This window comes from Fringilla coelebs (genome assembly GCF_963513975.1).
Source record: "Fringilla coelebs genome assembly, chromosome: 1".
Lineage (NCBI taxonomy): Eukaryota > Metazoa > Chordata > Aves > Passeriformes > Fringillidae > Fringilla > Fringilla coelebs.
The window spans coordinates 26,070,515-26,095,266 of record NC_140028.1 but is presented as its reverse complement, the minus strand read 5'-3'; the positions used below and the strand labels follow the sequence as shown (position 1 = coordinate 26,095,266).

At 39.1% G+C, this 24,752-nt stretch overlaps 1 protein-coding gene across 3 annotated transcripts; it reads right to left on the bottom strand.

Moving 5' to 3' along the window:
- Positions 1 to 843: 843 nt before the first annotated feature.
- PIP4P2 (phosphatidylinositol-4,5-bisphosphate 4-phosphatase 2) lies at positions 844 to 24,728 on the bottom strand. Of its 3 annotated transcripts, none has more exons than XM_084208745.1 (7): positions 24,557 to 24,728; positions 18,583 to 18,731; positions 17,097 to 17,203; positions 15,281 to 15,404; positions 9,477 to 9,529; positions 3,499 to 3,589; positions 844 to 2,420 (listed from the first exon to the last, which is right to left on the bottom strand). In XM_084208745.1, the coding sequence occupies exons 1-7, from the start codon at positions 24,660 to 24,662 to the stop codon at positions 2,277 to 2,279; spliced, it is 774 nt and encodes a 257-aa protein (XP_084064871.1). In that variant the 5' UTR covers positions 24,663 to 24,728; the 3' UTR covers positions 844 to 2,276. The 3 variants fall into 3 exon arrangements, with proteins under 3 accessions (XP_084064871.1, XP_084064872.1, XP_084064870.1); XM_084208746.1 differs by lacking the exon at positions 24,557 to 24,728 and adding an exon at positions 21,842 to 22,143; XM_084208744.1 differs by lacking the exon at positions 24,557 to 24,728 and having other exon boundaries at positions 18,583 to 18,943.
- Positions 24,729 to 24,752: the final 24 nt, after the last annotated feature.

Sequence of the window (24,752 nt, the reverse complement as noted above, 5' to 3'; positions counted from 1 at the left end):
AAAGTCCCATCAGATTCTACCATTACATTTCTTAGCTGGTAAGAATATCACAATTCTATGTACAATCTATGTGCCAGCAGTGGTTGAAATGTAATGACATTTCATAGGAATAACTTACCATGTTTTACTTTGCAAAAGGAAGTAGTAGCAAACATTGTGCTAGTACACTGATCCTGAGAAAACTAAGCTGCTTTGTCCATCCCTTCTGCTGAAAAAGGTTGAGAAAAAAAAGAAGAAACACGAGACAAGGAAATAAAGTACAGCTTAACACAGGGGAGAAAAGTACAAATTCCTTTGATTCATTAAAATAACACCATACCCAGCCCCCTCCCACTCCTACCCTCACTAAATTTACAAAAGCAGTGGATGATTTTCTGTACAGCCCTAACCTACTTTATTTTACAATGTGGAGTGCAGGCAGTATTTTGAAATACCAAGTACCAGGAAAGAATATTCATAGATTCAAAGGTAAGTGAATACAGCAAATCTCAACAGCAAAGGGATGTAAAAAGCACTAGGAAAAGAAAGGAGTATATTAGTCATTCAATAAGCCATTGACTCAAGAAAATAGATCCCAACAGTGGTTTCATCCCTTATTTACATCCTCACTCTTCCTAAAACATCAAGATAATTGCAATTTAGTATTGCTATCTTATGCTATCCTAAGGCTACCATTTGGTAAAAATTCCAAGCTCACCCTTGGTGCGCCATGCCTTTGTGGCCCCTGTATCATATTAGCAAATTCATCCACTTACACATTTTTATATACATATAAATAACAAAATACATTTAAGTTTGAATAATAATCTTTATTTCTTTATTAGCTTATTTGTAAAAGGTACATTGTAATCCTGAGCTACTGCTTTTATACATTTAGCGTCATACAAAGACAGATCATTTACAGTTCGATCATTTACATTTATTGTGCTCCAAAATCCTTATCCGGGTATCATTTTGACTTAGCAGGAACATAGATAATTTAAATTACATGTATCCCTGAAACATCCATATTAATTTACCCATCTGACCCCATTAGCTAAATTACTAGTTGTCTAAATCACTCAGGACATTCCTTCTGAATTTAGCAAAAACTTGTTTAAAATTATAAAGATGGGCAGTGCAAGAACTGGTCCCTCAATCCTTTGGGAATACATCATTAGAAAAAACTTTCTGTTTCCGTATTCTCTTGGCAAGTCAGTGCTAAATTGATTAGATGTACTTTGATGGAATGGTCCAAGTAATAGTTTACTAATTTCCTTATTACAGCAGTTAATGAGAATTTACAGTGTCTCCCTTTGCAGTGACCAGTGTCATAACTCTCCCAAGCAGGGAAAATCTGATGTGATCAGAGGAAAGTAAGAGGCAACCCATCACCGTCTTATTGTCATCTACATGACACTGAAGTATTACAAAACAAGTCATATGAAATGCTTCCCTTAGACCCTGTAAAGGAACTTGTAAGAATAACCAGAGTTAAGTTCCATAATCCGAGCATGGCTTTTAGGATTTGCCAGTTAAAAAAAAAAAAAAACAAAAAAAAAACCAAAAAAACAAACCGAACAAAAAAAAACAACCGGAACAAATCAAAACCAAAACCTCAGTCCCAGGATCCTTGAGGAAAAAGCATTTATTCTAAATGAAATCTAACCCTGGATAAATGTAAATTTAATTGGACTACCAAAATAGCATCCCTCTACCTGAAAAATCTCCAAGCATACAGTGTTTACAAATGTCTCTCTAGCAACAGTGTCAGTCTTTTAAACATTCACAACTTTCATTTCCTGAATAAGGTCACTATGATCTTAGGCAAAAGATGCAGTAAAGCAGTTCAAGCAAAATGCTTATTGCTTAGGTTTTAAAGCAAGCCACTTGAATATAATTTTAGTTAAAATGTTAAGTACAAATGTGAAGCTACTGTAGAAACACTTATAAACACTCTTGCTTTTGAATTCTTACTGATAATCTAGAAAAATGGCAGACGGATTTTAACGTAACAAAGGAAATGTAAAACTTAATACTGTCTGTTGAAATAAAATTCAACGCCTATAAAGACAGAGTTATGAACATGTAAACACAGCTTTAGTATTCAGAGCTAGGGAATCTAGCAGCAAAACAAACTATTTGCATATAATGTAGTGCAATGAACATTTGTTCTTAGAGACCCCCAGTCTTTAAACTACTTTGAAGAGAATGGAATCCTTACAGGAAAGGTTTTAAAAGTGTCCAAATGTAATATCCAGAACTACTAGATGCTCATCTATAACCTAACAATTTCTCTATGCAAAACTGTGCTCTGGATAGCTGACTTTAATGGCCCCCCAGTAGCAGGCTCGAATGAGGCAGATTAAACCTAAGAGATAAGCAACAGCCCAAGAAACATATGTTGCGTGAAATCGCCTGGCGAAATCTTGTGTACCAACCTAAAAAGAGAAAAGAGCAGTGTCAAACATACAGCACTATCTGTTCTTCAGGGAAGAGCAAGTTATATTAAGGAGAAGCATTTCAGCACCTTTTCAACTCTGGTAAGGGTAAATTAGGTGTTAGCTTGATTATGCATAACCATAGGATAATTGAGCTTGAAAGGGAGATCAGGAGATCTCTAGTGCCAACTCCCCAGTCAAAGTAGGGTCAACCCCAAGGTCAGACCAAGTTTTTCTTGGTTCTAACTCAGCTAGGTCACAAATAATTCCAAGGATGGAGGCTACACAAGCTTCTAGACAAACTTCATATAAAAATGAAGTTAGAATAGAAAAAATCCTATCCTTTCACATAATTTTCCAATTCAGTAAGGTCATAAAAAATTAAAAGAAATTTGTCTCTCACTGTTTTTATTTCTGGCTTTGTTTCCATTAGGGAACCTAGAAAATCTTTCATAACTCATTTAAGATCACACATAAATAATTATTCAAGTTAAAACAGAAGTTAGAGGCATAATGAGAATTAAAATATGAATTCACTGGAGGTATTTCCTAACAAGAACTTTTCTGGGATTCCCAGGTAGAAAGCTGGCTCTAGTAATCTGTATGAGATACTGGTAAACCAGACACCACTGGTTCCACTTAAGAGAGTACAGCTTTTACAAATTACAAAGACTCATACATATCTCTAGTACTTGGAATCCCATTCACCTCTACTGCAGTGCAACTTATATTTTTGGCTATACAGTGACATGTATTTCTGGAAACACGGAAGTTTTGAGAGCTCTAGCAAGAGCAAGATGTTCCAGTATTTCTACAGTGAAGTGAACCACTTTTCATAAAACTGAAGTTTTTAGAGATGAAGAGTGAAATTTAACATGAGAAAAAAGAGATTATCAAAGTGCCAGAATACCTTTATTTAAAAAAAATCATCTGAGTAGGCAAAAAAAAGAGATAAGCCCACAGTTTTAATAGAGATGACAAAATCCACACCAATTTAGGAAGTTTTACTCAAATGACTCTTTTGAACACACACACCCCCCAGCACACAGCTGCAAATTTATCATGGGACATCACTCACAGTTAATCCAACACCAATGAAGATGCATATCATTCCAATTGTGATGTATGCACAGCAGCGCCTCCGTGGCAGTGCACTTCCAACAGAAGAACTGTTACAAAATAAATGGTATTGTAAACTAAAAGCAAACAAAAATCCCAAACCCAACCAACCAAATAACAATCACCACAAAACCCACCCCTACCATCACCAGCAACTGTTCAGTCTCAATGTGGAATGGAAAGAGAATGGCAATACAACATCTTCAGTTTATAGAGCTGTAAGCAAAGTTTACGGTCATACTACAAACTACAGGACAGAGTCCTCATTTTAGTTTTAAAGGAGAACTGTTGGAGACTATCTAGTACCTAAAAATCTAGGTGCTTACAAGAAAGGGAATGGTGCCACACACACAGTTTAAGTGTGTCTACCTTCTGCACCCACAGTTCATCCCAATAATTGTCGTGGATAGCCTCTGGATGGCAAAACTCAAATTGCTTTTCAGCTTCCATGCTGGTTGCAAGACACCCTTCAGACTTTTAGTACATCAGCATATGGCTGCAATACTTCACTGCATCTAAGTAACTGAAAATAACTTCTCCACCCCTACATGTCATTAATAACAACCTTCACTATCCATTTCTTGGATACTCAATACTGTTCAGTGACTAAACTGCTCTGAAGATAAATACAAATTATTTTAGTCACAGACATGCAATTTTTTCCCATGTTCAACATCTCCAAATACTGAAATTCTTTAGGCTATTAAGTCAACTTGAAGAACATGACAAGTTCTTCTTACTTTGCAATTTCTTTCAGAGTTCTACCACAATTTAGATGAGCTGCACAAATAACTTCTGACAACCAAGGTAAATAAACCCCCTGGAAGTTCTGTCACTCATCATCAAGACGAGGAACTCCAGGACAGACAACTCTGACTCTACCTGCTGCATCAAGACAGTGCTTTATTCTAACAGACTATAAATGCAAATAAAACATAACATTATCTACTACAGGTTAGAAAAATTATTCTAGAAGCTCAGCATTGCTTAGCAAATACATCTTGAGTCACACATTTGCAATCACATACAGCTTACAAATGAGAAAAATAGGAATATGATTTAAGTCCACTGAAACACAGTTAAAATGACTAGAGAGGCAGAAGTGCTTTTATAAAGCACAAATTAGCCATCTTAGAGGTGTTTTGAAGCATCCTGAAGAATACTATCATTAGTTAAATACTTCATCCTATTCTGGGAGATCAACACACCTTTGGAATAGCGTAATGCTTTTGCTTATATCATGATAGTTCAACTTATTCAAGATAAATGCACAACAGAAAAAAGCACTGCTGAACAATTGAAGCAGTACATATGTCATATGACTGACCAAATTTCTGGCTCCAGTTAATTAACCACATAGCAGGGCCTCATATGCTTAGCATGTGACTAAAATTTTTTAAGCATTTGTCTTAGAAAGCCTTCAAAAAGATTGCTTTAAGCAGCTTTACTTCAACGTTATTTCTTTACAAGGAATTTCTGAAATGCTCCAAGAGAAAAAACCAAACAAACAAACACCACTGCAGTCCTCCAGCTGACACAATGAGCTTCATCTTTCAAGGCAAGAGTTGAATAAAGTGACTACTCACAAGCCATTTTCAGAGGAGCTGGAAAAGTCCCCAGTCAGTACTGCTCATTAGCTTCCATGGGGAAATTACTTCCTTAGCAAAACCTCACAATACATAGTGAAATGGGGCACTGGAGGGTGGCTGGGGTAGGATTAGGGTAAGAGAATTCCCAGTCAGGCAAATAATGGTATCTTACCCTCTCTCACACACACCTCCGTGCACTCCCCCAAAAGCCACTCTACAGCCATTCTAGAAAAGGGATATGTTGTTCAATTCCAAGTTACATGAGTTAAAAAAAATAAAACCAAAGTGTAGTTTTATAAAAGGGAACAAGGGAAGAGACTGAGTTTGCCAAACTGACCTTAGGTTCCCTCCTTTGCAGGATTTTGTGGCTATGTACTCAGAGTTAATTCTATTACAGAGATGGATACAATAGGATAAGCTGGTAAAAATGTCATGTTCAATACATCTAAAACATACATGATATTTATTGTACCGTGTATTGCCCACAGAGTCAAAGCTCATTCTGGGAAAGAGACTTTCACTTTCAGAGCTGACTTACAGTCTTTATTTTTGTAATCATAATATTGCAGGTGCTGTGTGTATTTTCCATCCGTATTTCTCATGTGTCTCCTCCTATCCACTAAGAAAGGCTGGGGGAGAAAATCAACTCAAATACCACAAAATGGAAATGTAAAGAATGCTTAAATTTGGCTGCTTTTCTCTTTCCACAGAAAGCAATGATTAAATAAAGATATTAAAGTTTTTATAGTCATGTAACAGACCTAGGAGTCCAAAAAATCACTACTCATTTTTCACCTCCCAATAGGGATGTTAGCCACTGGCCTCCTCTAGATAGCGAGGTTTCCTGTACCCACCCCAAATTACACATAAAACCCCCAAATTAACTTAGAATAGAGAAAGTTGAAACTCTATCCCAAAAACCTACCAACTGTGAAAACTCTGACAAGCAAAAAAACTTTGACATCTGGCAATATTAAAAATAGGATCAAAAGAACTTTCTTCCTATTACAGAAGCAACCAATTAGTTCCATTGTGGGAATAGGAGGGAACTCTCTCAAAAGCAGCAGTTCCTTCTTTCTGAGCTGATGCTGAGGAAGCAAAGGCACCTGCCAGAACTCTGGGCAGCAGCAGCAGATATAAAAGAAGCCAAATCCAATACTGCATCAGGGAGTAATTAGAAGAGGGGAAAACAGCTATGAAAGAAGTACCACTGGAAGGAATGCTGGGTCTTTTGTGCTCCAAGTGACAGGAATTATGACCAGGATTTCAAACATGCTTTTAAAAGGAAAATTAGAATGCCAATATTTTGAGGTAAATAGCACTGGTGAAATTAGCCTCCACAGCAGTAATGGGGTTCCAATGTCTCTCTCTTTCCTAGAAGTCCTTTACAGGGCAAAGGTGTTATAAATTCATCAGGGGTCACCATTTTGGCAGACCTTAAAAGGTAAAAGAGATAGGTTCTATAGGAAAAAAAACAGATTTGACATTCTGTAATAATAACCTGTACCATTCAATTCCCTTTCTAGTAACTGAATTAATGAACTGAATTTTGTAGATGATTTAATAGACATCTTGAGAAAGAGAACAGCAAACAAAAAAACTGTTCCTGCTGCTTCATCATTAAATGGGAAAAATATGAGAAGCCTTCCCTGAACCTCTCACTCTTGGAAAACAAGCTGATAAATATCTGGTATTTAAAAATACAGAAGAACACTAAATCAGCAAAAAGAAACCATTTCTCCCCCATTCCCAGGTGTCACTATAAAATACAACCGTATCATGACAATTTCCTCATCAGCTACATTTATTTTTCCTATGCAAGTAAGGGCCTGTGTCAGGCAGAGCCACTATGCATCAAAAGGCTTCTGCAAACACCTAACCTATACTAACATGACAGGTTTATAGTCCACTTCCAAAGAGATTTGGTCATTTACCCAATAAGATTTTATTCTCTACAGCCCAATTATTTTCTTACATTTCCCAAGTTATTTTGCAAGACAAAACAAGTGCATCACAAAACAAAGTCATATCACAGTGGCAGCACATAGATGGGATTAAAAAGGGACAAGAAGATCCTATTTGCCCCTACATTCAGATATGAGAGGTTCCTTTGTTTAGGTACTATGAGGCATGATGGCTTTATTTCTCCCTGAACACTGTTTCATTATTAACTTTTTCATGTAATAACTGCTGATCTCCCCTGCAGTTTTAGAAGACATTATTAACATAAAGATCTACTATCCATCAACCAAATGGAAGGTCACAAACAAATTACTTGCAGAGATTCACTGCACTTCTAAAAACATTTGAAACCAAATTATGAATCTAAAAGTGTCAGCAGATGTCTCCTTGAAAAACTTACTGTTGCACTGATTCAAGGGGCCTTTTACCTTAGTCTACACTATCCTTTTCTCAGTGACAATTATCAACTTAATCAACAGAAGAAATGAACAGTTCTACATCTGACTACTCAGCTGCTAATGAAAGAAGTTTTGCATTAATAAGATGAAAGCCTACATTCCCTTCAAACTACTTGGCTATGCTGACCTCTGACAAAGACCTGATAGAAAGCAGGTCACCACAGTTATTTGTTCCATCATCATGACTCAAAGCTGTGTCTCACCTACGCTGTGCCCTAAATCCATGTATCAGAAATGTTTATGCTGCTGGAAGTGCAGAACTCCCAACCATCACATCCCAAAGGCGGGAAAACACCTCATTTGAAGCTAAATTACAATATTCCACAGTTTGCATCCTCAGCTCAAGGACAGATGTGCCCACTTGTTAAAATTTGTTTTGCATTCTGCAATACAGTTGCCATGCAAGCTGTAATTATCATAAATTGCACTGCAGAGAGGCTCCCACTTTCCTACATATGGATAGCATGCTTTGCACTTTATGGAGGAGAATATTACAAAAAACTTTGAATTCAGCAGGAATTTAAAACAGAAGCCAAATTAATCAACACAGGACAGACCAAAAGATCACATGCTGTGACTTTTGACTGTTGCTTGGAGCATAGTTTATTTTGTGGCTGTTCTTGTTAGGGTTGGGCTTTTTGTTTGTTGGTTTTTGTCTTTAAGGTTAAAGAACAAATAACACTGACCTAGGGAGAGTCAAAAGAAAAGCCAAGGTCAGCTAACAAGGGTGACATAAAATAAAACATAATTGCAATTAGTTTTAAAACAAACCAAACAGTAAAACTCCAACCCCTCCTCAAGGACTGAACAGACTTAATGTGTCAGTACACACACCCCTGCAAAGTAGCATCTCTTCAAGACTGAGTTTACTCAACCTCAGCAAATTAGAATATATCCACAACTCCACACTCGGTTGGTTACACCCCTGAGGTTAAACACAGGACTAGACTGACTTCTCTAGCAAATACTCCAATAAAAAGGTTTAAATCAGTGTTGAAGGCCAGGCCATGCCCACACCTACAGTACATTTATCCAACACTTTCTTCTTCCTAAGGGACCTGCTAGTTTTCCTACAACATGCAACACAGCTGAGGTTCTCCATTCCCAGTGGAAAACACATTTGTTCCTTTAACTGGAAGTCACACTTGCCTGTCACAGGAAGACAAATATTTAAATAAATAAGCAGGACATGAAGGTCTCTGAAGTAATATTTATGTCTTATTTCATACCATGTTGCTGAGATCCCATATAAATTGAAAGTATGTTACTAGTGCAACAATTCAAATTAAGAATTCCTGAGCTCAGATAAGAAAGGCCAAACAAATACTCAAAAAGAGAGGCCCAAAAAAACCCCAAACCAAAACAAAAAGCTTACAGCTCTTGTACTCTAATTTTTCTTGTTCTTCTTTAAGTTATAACATGAGTACCCAAGTTATTCCACAGTCATTCATAAACATTAAACACGACAACACATTAAGAGGCTTAACACAAGTTGGGTGCTGAGTTTATAGTACCAGTAAACCTTCTTCCAAATTAAGACAAGATTATTTCCTTTCCTCCCTTTACAATAAAGCAATTCAAGTTCTACCTTTAAAGATGATATCTGATTACTACTATGAAGAGGTAAAATTTCAAGGACATAAAATGTTAATTTTAGCAACCTATTCCTGTCTATTGTTAGCAGCTTATTTTTGCCTCTATCAATTCAATCAGAGCATTTTCATAAATGCAGGTGGATATGTCAAAGCTACTGATTTCTGCATAAAGAATGAAGAATTCACATCCACACAAATCTGCTTTAGCCTTGAAGTTCAGGTGAGCACAGCAAAATAATCAGCACAGACAACACATTTTACTCCAAAGACTTACAGAAGAAACACTGGCTACTTCACAGTAATTTACATAACCTTGCTTTTCAGAGTACTTACATTTTTTTGCAGTGTGGGCATTTTGCTAGTGTGTTAAACCTCAGTTCCATCCACTGTAAAAAGAAAAAAAGAAAAAGGTTGAAAAGCAGACCTGAGAAAATGGTTGTTGCACTTAATGTTAAATGTCACCAAGGAAACATTTTGCTTCTCAGACTCTTTGACTTGTTTTTTGTTTTCTTCTATAAATGGGATGCCCTTTTGTCAGTGGCAACATCGGATTAGGATTTCCATGTGAACATTTCCCATGACTTGCCTTAGTATTACAAAATATGCTTGACGTAACGTGGTTGCATCCACAGGCGTAGTATGGGCAACATCATAATATTAATAGGTTTTCTTCTCTTACTTAAAGACTGTGAATATACCCAGAATCAAAATAAGTGTGTTTTCTTTGGCACAATTACAGACAGAAGTACTTTCCAATCTTTTCCCAACCCTTCCATCATTTATGAAAACTAAGTTATGGGTATACAGAAAAATGTGGTAAAGAATATTTAAGAAAGTAGATATCAGGTTTTACACCAATGAAATAGAGAACACTACTGACTACTTTACATGACTGTTAAAAAGATGATATGTAAAACTGTACATACTCAGGTCACCACCTTCCATGCTCAGACTGAAATCTATGTGGGAAACAGCCTTAATGAAAGCAATGCCTAGAACTAACTCAGCCAGGGGATACACAGTTATATACTCAGTTAAAAGCAGCAGGTTCTGTTCTATTTCATTCTGTGATAACAGTATTAAACAAGCATTTTAAACATGTTTGCCTTGGTCAAGGGAATAAGGCTCTTTTTCTTCTCTCCGTAAGCAGTTATTTTGTAACTGCAGCTCTCTTCCCTTGCTTTCCTCAAGAGGAAGGTAGTTGGAAGTTTTCTGGGTGATGCAAAAAGTCACAGTGCAAGTTAAAAGCAGGAGAAGAAGCCACAATGCAGATCCTCAGTGCCTCCATGAAGCACTTCCTTATCTCCATGAGAAATCTGAAGCTGTCCAAATGAAGTGAAAGTGTTGTAACTCCTACAGCCACAAATCAAAATCAGAGCCCACCCTCATATGGAAAACACCACCAACCTACAGCAAACACCACTTAAAAGCTCAGAAGAATTTATGATTTTTATGAGCAAAGAAAGATGTGTCTTCTCATGCCTTGTCAGTATAAAGAGATTTTGCTGTGAGCAAAATTTGAACTGCGGTATTTATTGAGCATTTTCCTACCTCTTGAATATCTCCCTCAGTTTTTTTTCACTCGGGGATAAATCTCCACTAAAAATAAATCCATCTTTTATTCTCTTGTTCTGAAGTATCCATTTACACATTTACAGGACAACTACGTAACCGGTATTATTTGTTTACAAAACTTGACCAAACTGATGTAGCAGAGTTTTATTTTATTCCTTAATAAAACTTCCGTAATGCTTCCCACCCAGACAAAGCTTTTTAAGAGCATTAATTCTACTTCCACATTCCTGGCAGAGGAGCAAGTTCAGTACTTTTCTGCATCCCTTTCAAAAACCTACTAAATTTCCCTTAATTCTACACAGTGAAAGTGGGATAAAATGCAATTGTCATTATTGGAGATGGAGAGAGGCCTTGCCAGAGCAGTTATTTCAGCTTTTTAAACTGCAATTCCAGAAATAAAGGGAAGTCTAATTTTCCAGGATCTATATTTTACCTAATTGTAATTCAGCTTCACTTCTATAGACCAGTTTCAATTCTATAGCACAGTGCAGGCAAATCCATTTCCTTGGTTACTCATTAATAATCTTTCCAGAGTTTTAAGACTTCTAATTATTGGCCCAAATTTTTAATGGCTACAAACTCAAATGCATTTGGGCTGCAAATATTGATGGAAAAAGGAGTCAGCAATAATCTGTTTTTATTAAGAGATACCTGGAAATAACAGAAACAGCTATGATGCCTCTTACAAAGACCAGAAGTATTTGTAGAAAAAGAGCAAAATTGTGACAAGACTTTCAAAGTACAAGAACTCAAATCATATGAGCACAGTGGGGAAAGGTTATGTTCATGTACATTCTAAATCATGCTTGAGCTGGCATTTTTTACCCATACTCCGGAGGGCTTTAAAGTACCTAATATTGATTCATGTTGTTAAGAAGTTACAGTTACATGAAATTTAGCTCTCTGCTGAGAATACAATGATTTTTTTTAATTGCAGCAATACAATATACAGCCCAAATCCCTGGTTAGATGTACTGAAACACAGATGAGGAGATGAGGAATACAGAACTCATCAATATGTCAACTGTGGACAGAACTAGACATCCATCAAAGGAATTACTAGAAGAACAGTCAAACATTTTCCTTCTAAGCCTATAATAGTTCCCAGTGCATTCAACACAGGACAGTGAAAAAAAAAAAAGCCCAAAACAAACAGACATAGGTACATAAATACATACACAGTCCTACATACAGCTGCTGCTGCAAAAGAAGCTTCCCCTCCATTCCCCTCTGGTCCTTTGGGAAAGCAAAAGACTTTCGCAAACTAAAACATATCTTATTTTTCTGAAAAGTTTAATGGGCTTTCTATGCAATTATTTCCAAAGTAATATTCATATTTGATTACTTAAAGAAAACAAAATTGACAAAGCACAGCTGTCAAAGCATAGTGCTTAGCCTGCAGCCTGTGGCTTCCATAGCTTGCCTCTGGCTTCTCGTCCCTGAGGTCCCTCCAAAAACAGGACAGTAGCAGGAAGATGGCAGAGAGGGAGAGGACACAGGGACAGCCCTCCCTTGTCCCCCATTTCCAAAGGCAACTCAGCCTCTGACAGTCACAGACCATTGCAGGTAGAGGTCCCTCAGAGAGGAGAAGCAGGCTGGTTTCTGTTGGCAGAAACAGTAACTGCACCGTCAAAATCCAAAAGCTCCCAAAACAGCCCAAACCAGATTAAACTGATATTTAGCAACACAGTTAAACCCTCATCCTGCCCTCCTTTTCTATTCTATCCCTTTTTCCACTTGTCAAGTCCAAACCTGCCAGAAACAGTAGAAATACTAACACAGAAAAGACTTATAACAGGTTACAAGTGAAAAAACAAAATCTGATTAACAAGATGTGAAGTACTGATAGTTTGGCTACAATTTCACTTCAGTACTAAGCCATTCTTCCAGCTAAGACACAGAAATTTTAAGGCACTCTATAGAAAGGAGTGTGGTTTTCTAATTTGTGAAAAACACCCCTCCATGTGCAGAGGCAAGCAAAACACAGTCATGTTTTCAAATAGAAAAAAAAATCTGGGAAAGGTGGTGAACAAGCTGATACTCTTAAAAGAACACAGAACATTACAATTTGACTTTTCCATCCCAGGGATTCTAGCTTTGCTTGTCTATTCTATTTATTTTTTAACTGCCAAGTAAAGTAAAAGGGATAGCCTAGTGAGTTGCTGAGAGATGCATCTAGCACTACATATTTTCTTCACAATATGGAGATCAAAAGGCAGAAACACTAACTCAGAAACAGAGCTTCCAGGCTGGCTAACACATTTTTGTTGCTTCTCTGCTCATTCTCAACTCCAAGCAATTTCCTGATTTTTCTTAACTAGAAATTTTATTTTCAGAATCTCAAACTTAATTACAGAAAAAAGTAGAAGCAAAAGACTGATGGGAAAGCTGTGTAACATGAGGTAAAAAAAGGTTTGTTTCTTGATAACTCAGCATAAAAAAATAGCAAGCTTCCAATTTCTAATGGTTCAGAAAGTTTCTTTTCAACATATCATAAAGTGACAAATTGGTCTTATCCTGGCAGACAGGACTATGAAGTTCAAAATGTTGCAGTTCCCTAAAGCAGCCAGAAGATATGAACTCACATGCACAAATCCCAAACTAGAAAACTTAGCCTTTTAAAGCATAATCCAGTTGTTATGGGTAACACCAGACTTCATGGATTTCTTTTTTTTTCCCTTATGTTCACCTGAAGTAGTTCATAGTGTAAACTGCAAAGTTAATCTTGACTGTACTTATATAAAGTAACTAGGAGATCAAGATAGGTAAAACTCCTATGCCTGTGAAAGTCTCTAAATATAGGCTGGAAAAAAATGGCAAACAGAAAACCCACTTCACCTATCTTCAGTTTCAGAATACTGTTCTTTAGCAAGGGTTACAAGAAATTATGTGTTTTTAATATATAGGCTGAATTAGTATTTCTAGAGCATCTCTCTAATTGCTTTCCAGTTAGCAGATTACTTGTAAACTCCTCATTATATTCCTATTTCTTTTCAGAAAAAAAAAAAAAAAAAAGAAGCATAAGGGCCATCTCCAGCTCCCTGCACTCATCACTCAGTGTAATAGTTAAGACATTATAGCACACCTGTCCTGGATTCAGCTGGGACTATTAATTTTCTTCTTAATAGCTGTTACAGTGCTCTCTTTTGGATTCAGTAACAACGTTGGTAACATGCTAAGGTTTTACTTGTTGCTAAGTAGTGTTTACCCTAAGTCAAGGACTTTTCAGTTTCCCATGCTCTGCCAACAAAGAGGTGCACAAGAAGCTGAGAGAGAGCACTGCCTAGACAGCTGAGCTGACCAAAGGGATATTCCATACCATAGAACATCATGTTTGGTGCATAAACTGGGGGAAGCTGGCTGGGAGATGCTGATCACTGCTGGGGCACTGGCTGGGTCAGCAGGTGGCGAGCAATTGTATTAAGCACCACGTATTTCTCCTAGGTTTTATTCCTCTCTCTCCTAGGTTTTATTCCTCTCTCTCTTTTCATTACTATTATTATTGATATTATTATTATCACTAGCAGTATTCTTTTTCTGTTTCAATCATTAAATTCTTTTTATCTCAACCCACAAGTTTTACCTTTCTCCCAGTTCTCCTCCCCACCAGGGCAGGGGGCTAGGTAGTGTTTGCAGGGAGCAAGCAGCTGTGTGGTACTTCAGCTACCGGCCGGGGTTAAGCCACAAAAGCACCTCACTGATCCACAAACCTGAAGTGAAGACTTGAAGGCACAAGCCATTATAGAGTCTACCACAAAAGCCAGTCCTTCTCTCTCTGCTGGTACAAGGTGACACAGAGTGGAATCCCCCAAGCTTCCTTTTTCTTGCACAACATGTACTTGAGTATTCTCTGATTTTTATGTATCTTACAATCCTTTGTTTCACAAATGTGCCACCTCTCTGCTGACTGTTTTCTTTAACTGTACTCCTTATCTAGTCATTTCCTACAACTCACAGACCTGAAAGAGATTCAATCACTGCTGGATGATGAAGCCAAAGCTAGGTTACTTGTGTACTGCATTCAAAATTGAAGAGTGGCAGCACCTTATCCATTTAGAAAACTACAGCAAGTTAACAGCAGAAGAGCATTTGTGCATCCTTCCACTTCAAAAATGGGATCAACTGGCACTCTCACATATAAACCAAAACCTCCAGTTCTCCAACAACCTACAGATATCCCAATGGCAAGTGCTATAACCAACAGCTTTCTAGGGCTCATACAGCAATGACAACTGCTCCCTTGGCCACTGCAGAACACAGCCACCACTGCAAGTCTAAACAGAACCTGGAAAACCAATTTCCTCTTCCAGCACTGCCCACTCCCACATTATGAAACAATAAGACGTGGGCTTTATCTATCCACGAACAGAAAGACTGTTAAGTTTTTTTGAAACACATAAAAATAAGCAAATACAGACCATACATTCATATTACTGAGTAAAAAAGTTTTAGTTCCTCAGTGATGCCAGAGAGTGAGGCAATACACTCTAAAAACTGCTTACAACAAACAGCTTGAGGGATAGCATGGTGAGGCAAGAAGGAGAATCTGATGCTTTACTTACAAGGAATGTATTTCCACAGTGCCCACACACCACTCTAGTTCCATCTGCTGGAACTGGCAAGGCAGGTTGAGCTGGCTGCTCCTCTGGAATCAGCATCACTGGACCAAGAGTAATGATGCGCCTACTGTGTTAAGAACATTAGATACACATGTAATTAAGCTAGCAAAAGAGAAGCTGTGTTCAAGCAACTAACTTAGTCACTACCAAATATTTTTACACATTTAAACTATAATCTACTTGTTAAACAGCTGATGCACCCAGTTTTGGTCACTCTCCAAAGTATTTTCAGTTTTAAAAATATTCTCTTTCCCTGTAAGATCAGCCATACAAGCCTAAACCCTAAACCCAACCCTTAGACTTGCAAGCATATGATATACATGCTCCTCAGAAAAATGAAAACTTAATACTCAGGCTGAGCAAGTCTGAGAATTGAAATGTACATACCCATGTGAAACATGTAGAAAGAGTAAGGATCTTCCATAACCTAGTTCTCCTTACCACACTACTGACAACCATGTCAGTGTAAGAATATCCATATTTGAACAGTAAAAATTCCATTCACATTGAGTAAACCGAAAAGGAAAACCAACCTAGGTTGACTAAATGGAATCAATTTACTTTAAAGTATTTACTTTTATGTTCACTGTGTTTCCAGTTTACACAATCTGGCAGTCCAAAATGACAGTCCCCAAATTAACCAACTCAGAATGAGGATGAGACTTCTTAGAAAAAAGTGAAGGGGAAAAATAAAGCAGTATTTAATTTGCATTGCATCTCTTCCATCTACAACCAAAATTGTATTCTAAATGGCTTTCCTTCAATCTGGAGTCTTCCACTTAGGTCACACTCTCAACTCTCTCCTTCAAAGTACACCACACCAATTTTGTTCAGTTTTTAGCAAGACAAATACATAGGCTATCTTAGGAAAACTGCTTACATGTATGCTTTTGAGATTATTTTAATGAAATTAAGGAATTTCTAATTTAGTTCCGTTACCAACCATGTGATATATTATAACTGAACTATCCTATGAACATTTTTGCACTCTGAGAAAATGTTTGGAATGTTCTGAAGTCCTACCCAACCAAGCGTTAGTAAAAATGAGTTAATTCCCACAAGTCTCAAACTATGTTTCAAAACCAGAACAGCCAATAGACTGGTGACTAACTAGGGCACTTGGTGGGGTAGAACTCCCCTCCACACATCTGCAGACTCAGCCTTCCTCTTCCTTTCTCCTGTTAGAGCTGCACCACTTCTAATCAAACTCCTCCCACCTCAGTGGAATCTTTAACACCTTAAGCCCAATGGTAAGAGCAATCACTGTGGCAATCACAATTGCTTCTTTTATAACATGTGTGTACATTAAAGTTGAGAGCTGAAAGGACCGTGAAAACTCAGCATAACTAAGGAAGCTGAAGTCAAGCTGCTACTCCATCTCCCATCTCACTCCAAATCCCTACTCTGAGCTTAGCAGAGTGATTATTCTGCATGGTTACAATAGCTAAGTCTGCAAGAATGAGAAATGGAATTTCTTCTATTGTTCTTCATATTATTTTTGACTTACAAAGTAGTCATATAATGGGACACACACATCTGAGACTTAAAGAAAAGGAAGAAATTTTTTTCTTCTTTAATATTAAAAAAATATATTCAAAATGGACACTAGCACTGCCTGCAGCAATTCAGTAATGCTCTGTAACTGTCCATGTAAAGAGACCAAGGCTTTGAACCTCTTTTAGTTTTAAATACTCAACACAGAGACAACAGTTGCTTTAAAGAAACCCATCTCAAGGCACTGGAAGTGTTTTATTCTTACCAGTTTGGTCTTGGACAGCCTATTTTCCGAGATGTATCCTTACAGATAAGGAGACAGTTACATTGACATCTAACATACTTCTTCCCTGAAGGAGGGTTTTTGATTGGCTAAAAAAAAAAAAAAAAACCACAACCACCAGAGAACACACATCAGAAGTCACAGCAATTCACTTTTTTCCACATAACAGGAAGACAAAGCAGAAGTACTTCAGTGAAAAGTTCTTGTTAACAGAAATACACTTCCTCTTACAGAGGAAACTTCAGAGTCAACACAAAATTAGAAATTTTTTTCTTTCTTAAGAAGTGAAAATTTCCTTATTAGAACAAACAAATTCTGCAAACTCATGGAAAAAACATTCATACTTTAGCAATGACAATTCAAGGCTTAAGTCCAGTTATTTTTTTAATGTGAGTTTAAATAGTGATGTATTTAAAAAAAAAAAAAATTCAAAACCAACCACCCAAAACCAGTCAAAACATCAAACAACCTTTCTTGCCTGATACAATAGCTTTATTCAACAGTGAAAGGATCACAGTCTGTTTCTTGGTCACTAAGAGACTATGAAGACATCACCAAACTGTAATCTTATTTTAAACTGCACTGAAATTATCTTTCTCCAACCTGGGAGTAAAGTTTCAATGTCCCTTTCATGCAGCAAATCAAAAGGTGCACAAGACTTTGTTTGGCTTGAAACATTATATATTGGACAGAAAAGTGACTACCAGTGGCAGGTTCTCTACTTTCTCTTCTAAGTGGAAAAAAAATTTCCTGCCGTTTTAAAGCTTTCTGTTTTCAGGACATAATTTAATGTTCTTTTTATATAACAAATGCATAATAAATCCACGTAATAAATCTAATCCAGTGTTTTGCACAGAAATGCTTGCAGAAGCCGCGAAGCACTGCAGTATCACATCCCAAAACTAAAACTGGCAGGAGAACAATAAAAGCAGGAGGCCAAACAGTGAAGACCTGAATTAAGAGGAGAAGAAACAAATAGGTCTGTGATCACTGGAAAAGAACCTAGGACCTAAACATTTCAAAGTGGTTTTATTGTGGTCTTTTACAAGCTAACCAAGTGACTGATTAGTATTCCAGGAGAAATGCATTTATCCAGGGAGAGGTGCAGGTTCATTACTTTGTTTCTCCCACTCTCAGAATAACTCAATTCTACACTGTTCTTCATCCCATCAAAACCAATTTTATCCTTCTTTACAGAAGAGTAATTACTTAAATGACATCTTTGCTTTTCGTCCTCCTCGGGAGGAGACACCCTGCACAGCCACCTTGACCACATGAGGATTTATCCTAACTGCTTGTGACCACCCTCGTGGCAGCACGCCTCCAGCTTGCACACCAGCCACACTGACAGTCAGCTGGGCTGCCTCGTCCTTTTTCTCAGGGGTGGCAGGAAACGACCCACCTGTCCAGGTGAGGGCATGACTGCTACCCTCAGTGCCCTCCACAAAACACCAAAAATCCATTTTACCGTAGCTTCATTGCAGACTGTGCATTTAACCACGTGTTGGTGGAGCTTGCCATCCAAATTGATCAGTGACTGGCACACACGGCAGTTTATCACAGGAACACCGCTGGCATCTGGGCTCGCAATGGCAGTGTATGGAGGGGGAAGCTCTGCTGCAAGAGACAAGGAAATCTCAGCTGAAAAAACAGAAGATCCTAAAACTATTCCAGCAAGCATTGTTTCCAGCAGGCACAGGCTCAAAAAAGAAAGAAAAAAATCAAAAAAACACACCTCAAACACAGTGTTTAGTATAAACATAGAACAGAACTAAGTTTGTTTTCCCCTTCTCCACAACTTCTGTGTCCACAAACACATAGTTGTAGGTAAAGCAAACCAGCAACACAAACATACAGTGAATTACCCCAGAAATCTGGATCCAACAGAACGCATCTATCTAACTTTATTTCAAACCAACTTTTTGTAGTCCACAGAAAATGCATAGAGAAAAAACACTAAAAAACTCCAAACCTACTACAGTTTAGTAGTCTGGCTTCTGAAGAAAAAGACCCAGAAACTAAAACAAGGCACAGGTAAGAAGAGTCATAAACAGCATTCACAAATATCTAAAAGGACTGAAATACAGTCAAGTGTTTATCACGTATTAAAAGATACTACAGGTAAAAACACAAAAAAGTTCTGTTAAGAAAACAGGTCTTAGGATAGGAAGTGGCATGAAATGCTTCTTTTTTTTTTTTTTTTATTAGAACAGTAAATGTATGCTATCTTGAAGAAAAACCCCTGAAGTCTCAGAGTTTCTGCTTTCAAGGGTTCCAGATATTTTTCTTGTCCAGGAGCCAAAGTACCAATGCACAAGAAGGTCTTCAGTCACTTTGGAGAGTCTGACACTAGGAAGGCTTTAATGGCCTCAGGCCTCCAGGGAAGAGCAGACTTTAAACTCCAGCTTTGTCAGTCTTGAGCTCACAACAAAACAGGGAGGAAACACTGAAGATTATCTGAGGCTTAAGAATCCATGGAATGAAAATAATTCAACACAGTGATCTCTCACAAGCTTATCACCACCACTCTTTGGCATATAACAGCATGGACTTTTATTTCATCAAGAAGTTCAGGACTTTTCAGGTAAGCCAATTCAGAACAGGCATATTCAGTAGTTCATACTTAGCTGTTTAAAATACTAGTAGTTCAAAACGCTCTGCAGCCTTGGGCTTCAATAAGTTTTTCAAAAATTACATCCAAGCAGCTAACAAAATCTTCAGAGAAGCAATGAGAGCTCAGCCTACTTCCCATTTACCAACAGCACTGAACAGAGCAGTATCTGCTGGAGGGTGGTGAGGGAAATCATGGGCTGCTATCAAAGCTGACAAGCCTGAGTATTAAATTTAAGCCTGTAAGAATGCACTCATCACTCCTTCACTGTCTTGAAGTGAATGTCATAAGCTGGAGGGATATAAGAAAACCTGTCTGCCCTTCAGACCCAAAAGTCACCACACACCTTTGAAGTGCATGCTGAACAGCCATGCTGCTATCTCTCTTTGCTACTTGGTCTATATATGACCCAGACCTGTGCTTGATTTTAACTCACAGAGGCAGCAGGAAAAAGATGGATACCTTGAGAGTCTCAGACTCACATCCAATATACTTGAATTATTTCAGATGAGAAACAAAATTAACTTATATGCAGCAATACAATTCTGAATTCATGACACCAACTGATGCTGTATTTCTTGAGGAAGTGAACTTCACACTTTCAGTTCTGATACACTGGTTACAGAAAACAACATCCTTAAGAAATATCAGGTAACAGTACTGTAATTTCTTCTGTTTGTGAGTAAATACATTCTGAAAAAATGCAGCATCCAGAAAAATAAATATTAAATATCAGTATTTCGCAGTACTGTGATACCCTATTTTAAGTAAGGCTGTCACACGCAGGACATGAGACATTACAAGATATTAAAAAACAAACACACACAAGACAAAACCCTAACCCACACACTTTGGCAAGTAGAAACAAGCTCAAGCCTACCAGAGCACTCCAGAAATCAGGTTAGAGTAACCAGCGTGGCAAAGCCAAGGCTGCTCCAGTGGGTTTTGGCAGGGAGCAGGCTGCTTAACTGCTCCTGCAGGGAGCAGCTGACACTTTCTGGCTAGGGGAACAGGCAGCCAGAAAACAAAAGCCATGTTCCAAAGACTAAATACCAGACTCTCTGTCAAGACACCTCTACAGTTCACTCCCAGCTTTAAGGCTGCTTTTTTGAAAAGCAACAGTTGTTTTACAAAAGTTCTTGACTTTGTCCTCTCCATTTAAAGCGTGACAGCTCCGTTCTGTGAGCTGGGAATAGGGTGGCTAAGGCAAGCAGTATCTTTAAGGGTACCAGAAAGCAAAGAGACACACAGCCACCAACATTTCAGCTTTCCACAATCCACAATACTTGAACAATTGATAACCATACCTTCTGGACATTTATAAGTTTTCTATACCCATTTCCAAGTGACAACTCTTATGAAGCTGGTAAACTGAGGTGTGTGAACCCGTACACACAATGCCAGCCACTTCTTCAGCCTCATACTGGAGCTGCCTGGCTTCCAGGTAAGCAGCCTTGCTGCTCCTGTCCTGCTGGCTCAGCAAATATCAGATAGCAAGCGAATAATGGCTGCTTTTCAGAGCAGCGCTGCAGCAAATAACATTTGCTAGGGAGCAGAAAGCATGAGGTATCTTGGCACTGCAACCTTCATGCTCAAAGAAAACGTGGATTTTGAAGAGGTCCAAAAAAAAAGCCAGCAGAAGCCACCAAATTAAATATAAAGAAGAGTATACTGGGGGAGGGTAAGTGGGTGGGGGATGGTGAAAAGGAAAATAAAGACATTGTCTCAGAGTTAGCCGCTCATTACCCCTTAAGAAAAAGATTTCAAAGCACATTATCATACTTCGGTATACTTTTTTTTTTCTTGACATCTTGAATTTCAGGCTAAGTATAGTATCTAAAAACAGTGCATAAAGGTCTGTCAGTCTGTCATGCTGGACGTGACTGGTTGGTAGACAAGCTTCACATACACACCAGGAGACGTAATTAGATAGTGAATTCCCTGCTGCTGATATACCAGTTTACAGCTATATTATCAATTCTTCTTTAAAAAACAAAAAAAGAAAAAGCCAACAAACAAAAAAAACCCCACATACACACACAAAAAGCACCCCCCCAAAAAAACAAACTGAACAAAAAACCCAACACTAATCAGCAAGATTAGCCAAGTGTCCTACCATGCAGTACCTCTGACTCCCTCTTCACCCCTACAGAACATCGATGCAATGGAAGATATCCCATTTGCAACCTGAGAAATTCCTTGTGGTGCTTGTGCACTTTCCTCCCCTGGTAGTTGAAGGGTGGAAACAACAGAGAACCACTTGAAGCCTACCAGGGTCAAAGAGAAATTAATTTTATTTGATTAAAAAAAAAAAAAAAAAGTTCCTTATCATGACCTGTGAGGGAGTGGGTAAGGAAAAAAGTTTAATGACTGATGTCAGAAATACCTTGTTAAAAACTAAGAAATCCTGGAAAAGGCCCAAAACCCCTAAAAGAAACAAACAAAAAAGCACTGACTAACCACCCTACTACAGGGAACAAAACTGATACTTTCAGATTTTGTCAATGTTGTGAAAAGTTTCTTAAATACTGTGGCCTGCATCCACACTGAAAAGATTTTTCATGCTTGCATTATTAAGAACGCTGAGCCATTACCAGGATTCAAACATCCACCAGTTTACACAGGGAAGGGTCAGCTGGATCTCAGCTGCAGCTCAGCAAGGGAAGAGAAGGCTACCTTCAAAACCTTCAAAAAGTCTCTCTAATTTAAAGTTCAGGATGATGTATTTGGCACAGTAGATAATTATAGGGATAAACCTATTAATGTACATTCAGGTGGTAGTTTTGACACAAAGGGCTTCTTCCTCCTTCCTCTGCCACTCCACACTATCCAGGTGATGTTAATCAAGGAAGCTCTGCAGAAGGAGTTTGCTTTGGAAGCAAAGCCAATTCTTCCACAGGAATGAGTCTTCCCTCTAAGTCTAGCCTTGTGCTAGGGAGAGAGACGAAGACAGCCAGTCAGCTGGAAAGGCAGTTTAGCTTGCACGGATCCTTTCACTAAGGAAAGCCGACAGAGAAGGGAAGTAGAGCTATGGGCCTGTGCCACAGCCCTGCACAATTCTGTTCCACAGCTGTCTTTCTGAGAGTTCTGCACAGCAGCTCTCAAGTGCTACCTACTATGTTTGCTTATGGACTGATCAGACAAGAGATATTCGACATTCAAGAAAGCTCTATGTTGGTTCTGCCTCATTTTTGGGAAGAAACCACTTATCTCAAGCACCACATCCCACCACAGGTGCCCAACCAGATATCTCAAGTAACAGATGCCCATTGAAGGCACAGGAGGACACAGCTACTAACTGAAATAATAATTTAGAATCCAGCTCATTTCCAGGTCATGAGTTCTACCCTGGGGTCAAAAAAGAGTCACTAATCTAATGCATTTGCATTACTTTTTAAAGTTATAAAGACTTAAAAAAACCCAAAAAAAACAAAGAGATTGAAATGTATGCAAAAATGGTTACAGGATAAGGAACACTAAGAATAAAAATATCAAACCCCAGAATGTAAACTAAGGTAGATATATGGATACATATATATTTTTTTTTTTACTTGGGGGATAATGCCAATACTAAAAAATTGATGGCAAATAAACCCCAACTAAAAAGCCAAAGCATCCAAGCTCTGCTGTTTTTTAAGCCAATACTACTTTGTTCACTTCAAATCAAAGTAAAGAGTCAACACCAGCTACAGCCCTGAAATACATTTTCATATCAAGAAAAGAGGACTAGCTTTCCACAAGATTAAATATAATTCAGAATAGACAGATGCTCACTCATTCCAGTTGCAGGCATGTCATGAATCTATACAGTTAATAAAAATCGTTAAGAAAGGGCCAACACACTGGACCTACTGAGATAAGAATTGTAATCGTACATTTTAAAGGGTACTGCTAGCAAAGCTACTCTAATCTTATTCAGTCTTCATTCCTTCAGCTTTCTTCACACCTCAATTTCTGCTCTAAAATGTTTACCTGAAAAAAACCCAAAGGGGAAAAAAACCCTACTGATGTACTTTGATAACATCCTGATTCATATTTTCTAAGTGATTTTTTTCCACCTACTAATTAAATAGTCTGTATTGATCAACAAGACGATTTTCCCTAAGTCTGTGCAGCAGAGATAATACCATATCATTATGCCACAACTACAGATTTGTAACCGCAGCATCAGACTTGCTTTAAAAATAAAGCCATAACCAGCTATGGCCTTGAAACGTGTTTGCAAGGACATCCTGGCGGTTTTGGACTTCAGCTACCACACTGCACCGAGTCCCCTCGGTATCCCGATGCGGCTGCCAGGACGGGCTGACCACACCTGGGCACGGGGCTGAGGCTGCGATGCTCCCCGGCCATGGCGACCTGCGCGCTCGGCCCCACGCTGCGCCCCTCCCGCAGCCGCCCGTGCCCAGCCGAGCTGCGCTCAGCTCCGGATCTTCCACTTAATCCTGCTCCTAATTAATGGGGAAACCCAAGTCCAACAATTACCACGCAAGCTGCGGCATGCGAGCGAGTTATAATAAGCAGACCGGTTCGGGCTTGTTCTGCCCCTGCAAACAATTATTTTAATTTCTTTTATTTTTCCTCCTGAGCCGCCCAGGCCGGAGCGCGGCGGGGAGCACGGCCTGTGCCGCGCACGGAGCGGCGTTACCTGTTGTTCCCCACAGGCAGGGCGGGGCGGGGGCTCCCCCGCCGGAGGCCCCCGGCCCGGCCCCGCCGCCCCGGCCAGGGCGGGGGGACCCCCTCACCGCCGCGCCCGGGCGGAGGCGCCGCGTCCCCCGCCAGCCACAGCCACAGCGCCAGGGCCGCCCCCCCGCCCGGCACAGCGCCTTACCTCGGGGACTACTGTCCGGCAGATAGGGCGGCGCGGTCGGGGTGACATTGCCGGAGCCGGGCGCGGAGAGCAGCGGGGAGCGCTCGTCCACCCCCTCGGCGGCCATGGCTGCGGCGCGGAGGGCCCTGCCCGCTGCCGGGCGCGGGGCGGGGAGGCGGCCGGGCCGGCGGCGCCGGGGAAGGGGAAGGAGCGCAGA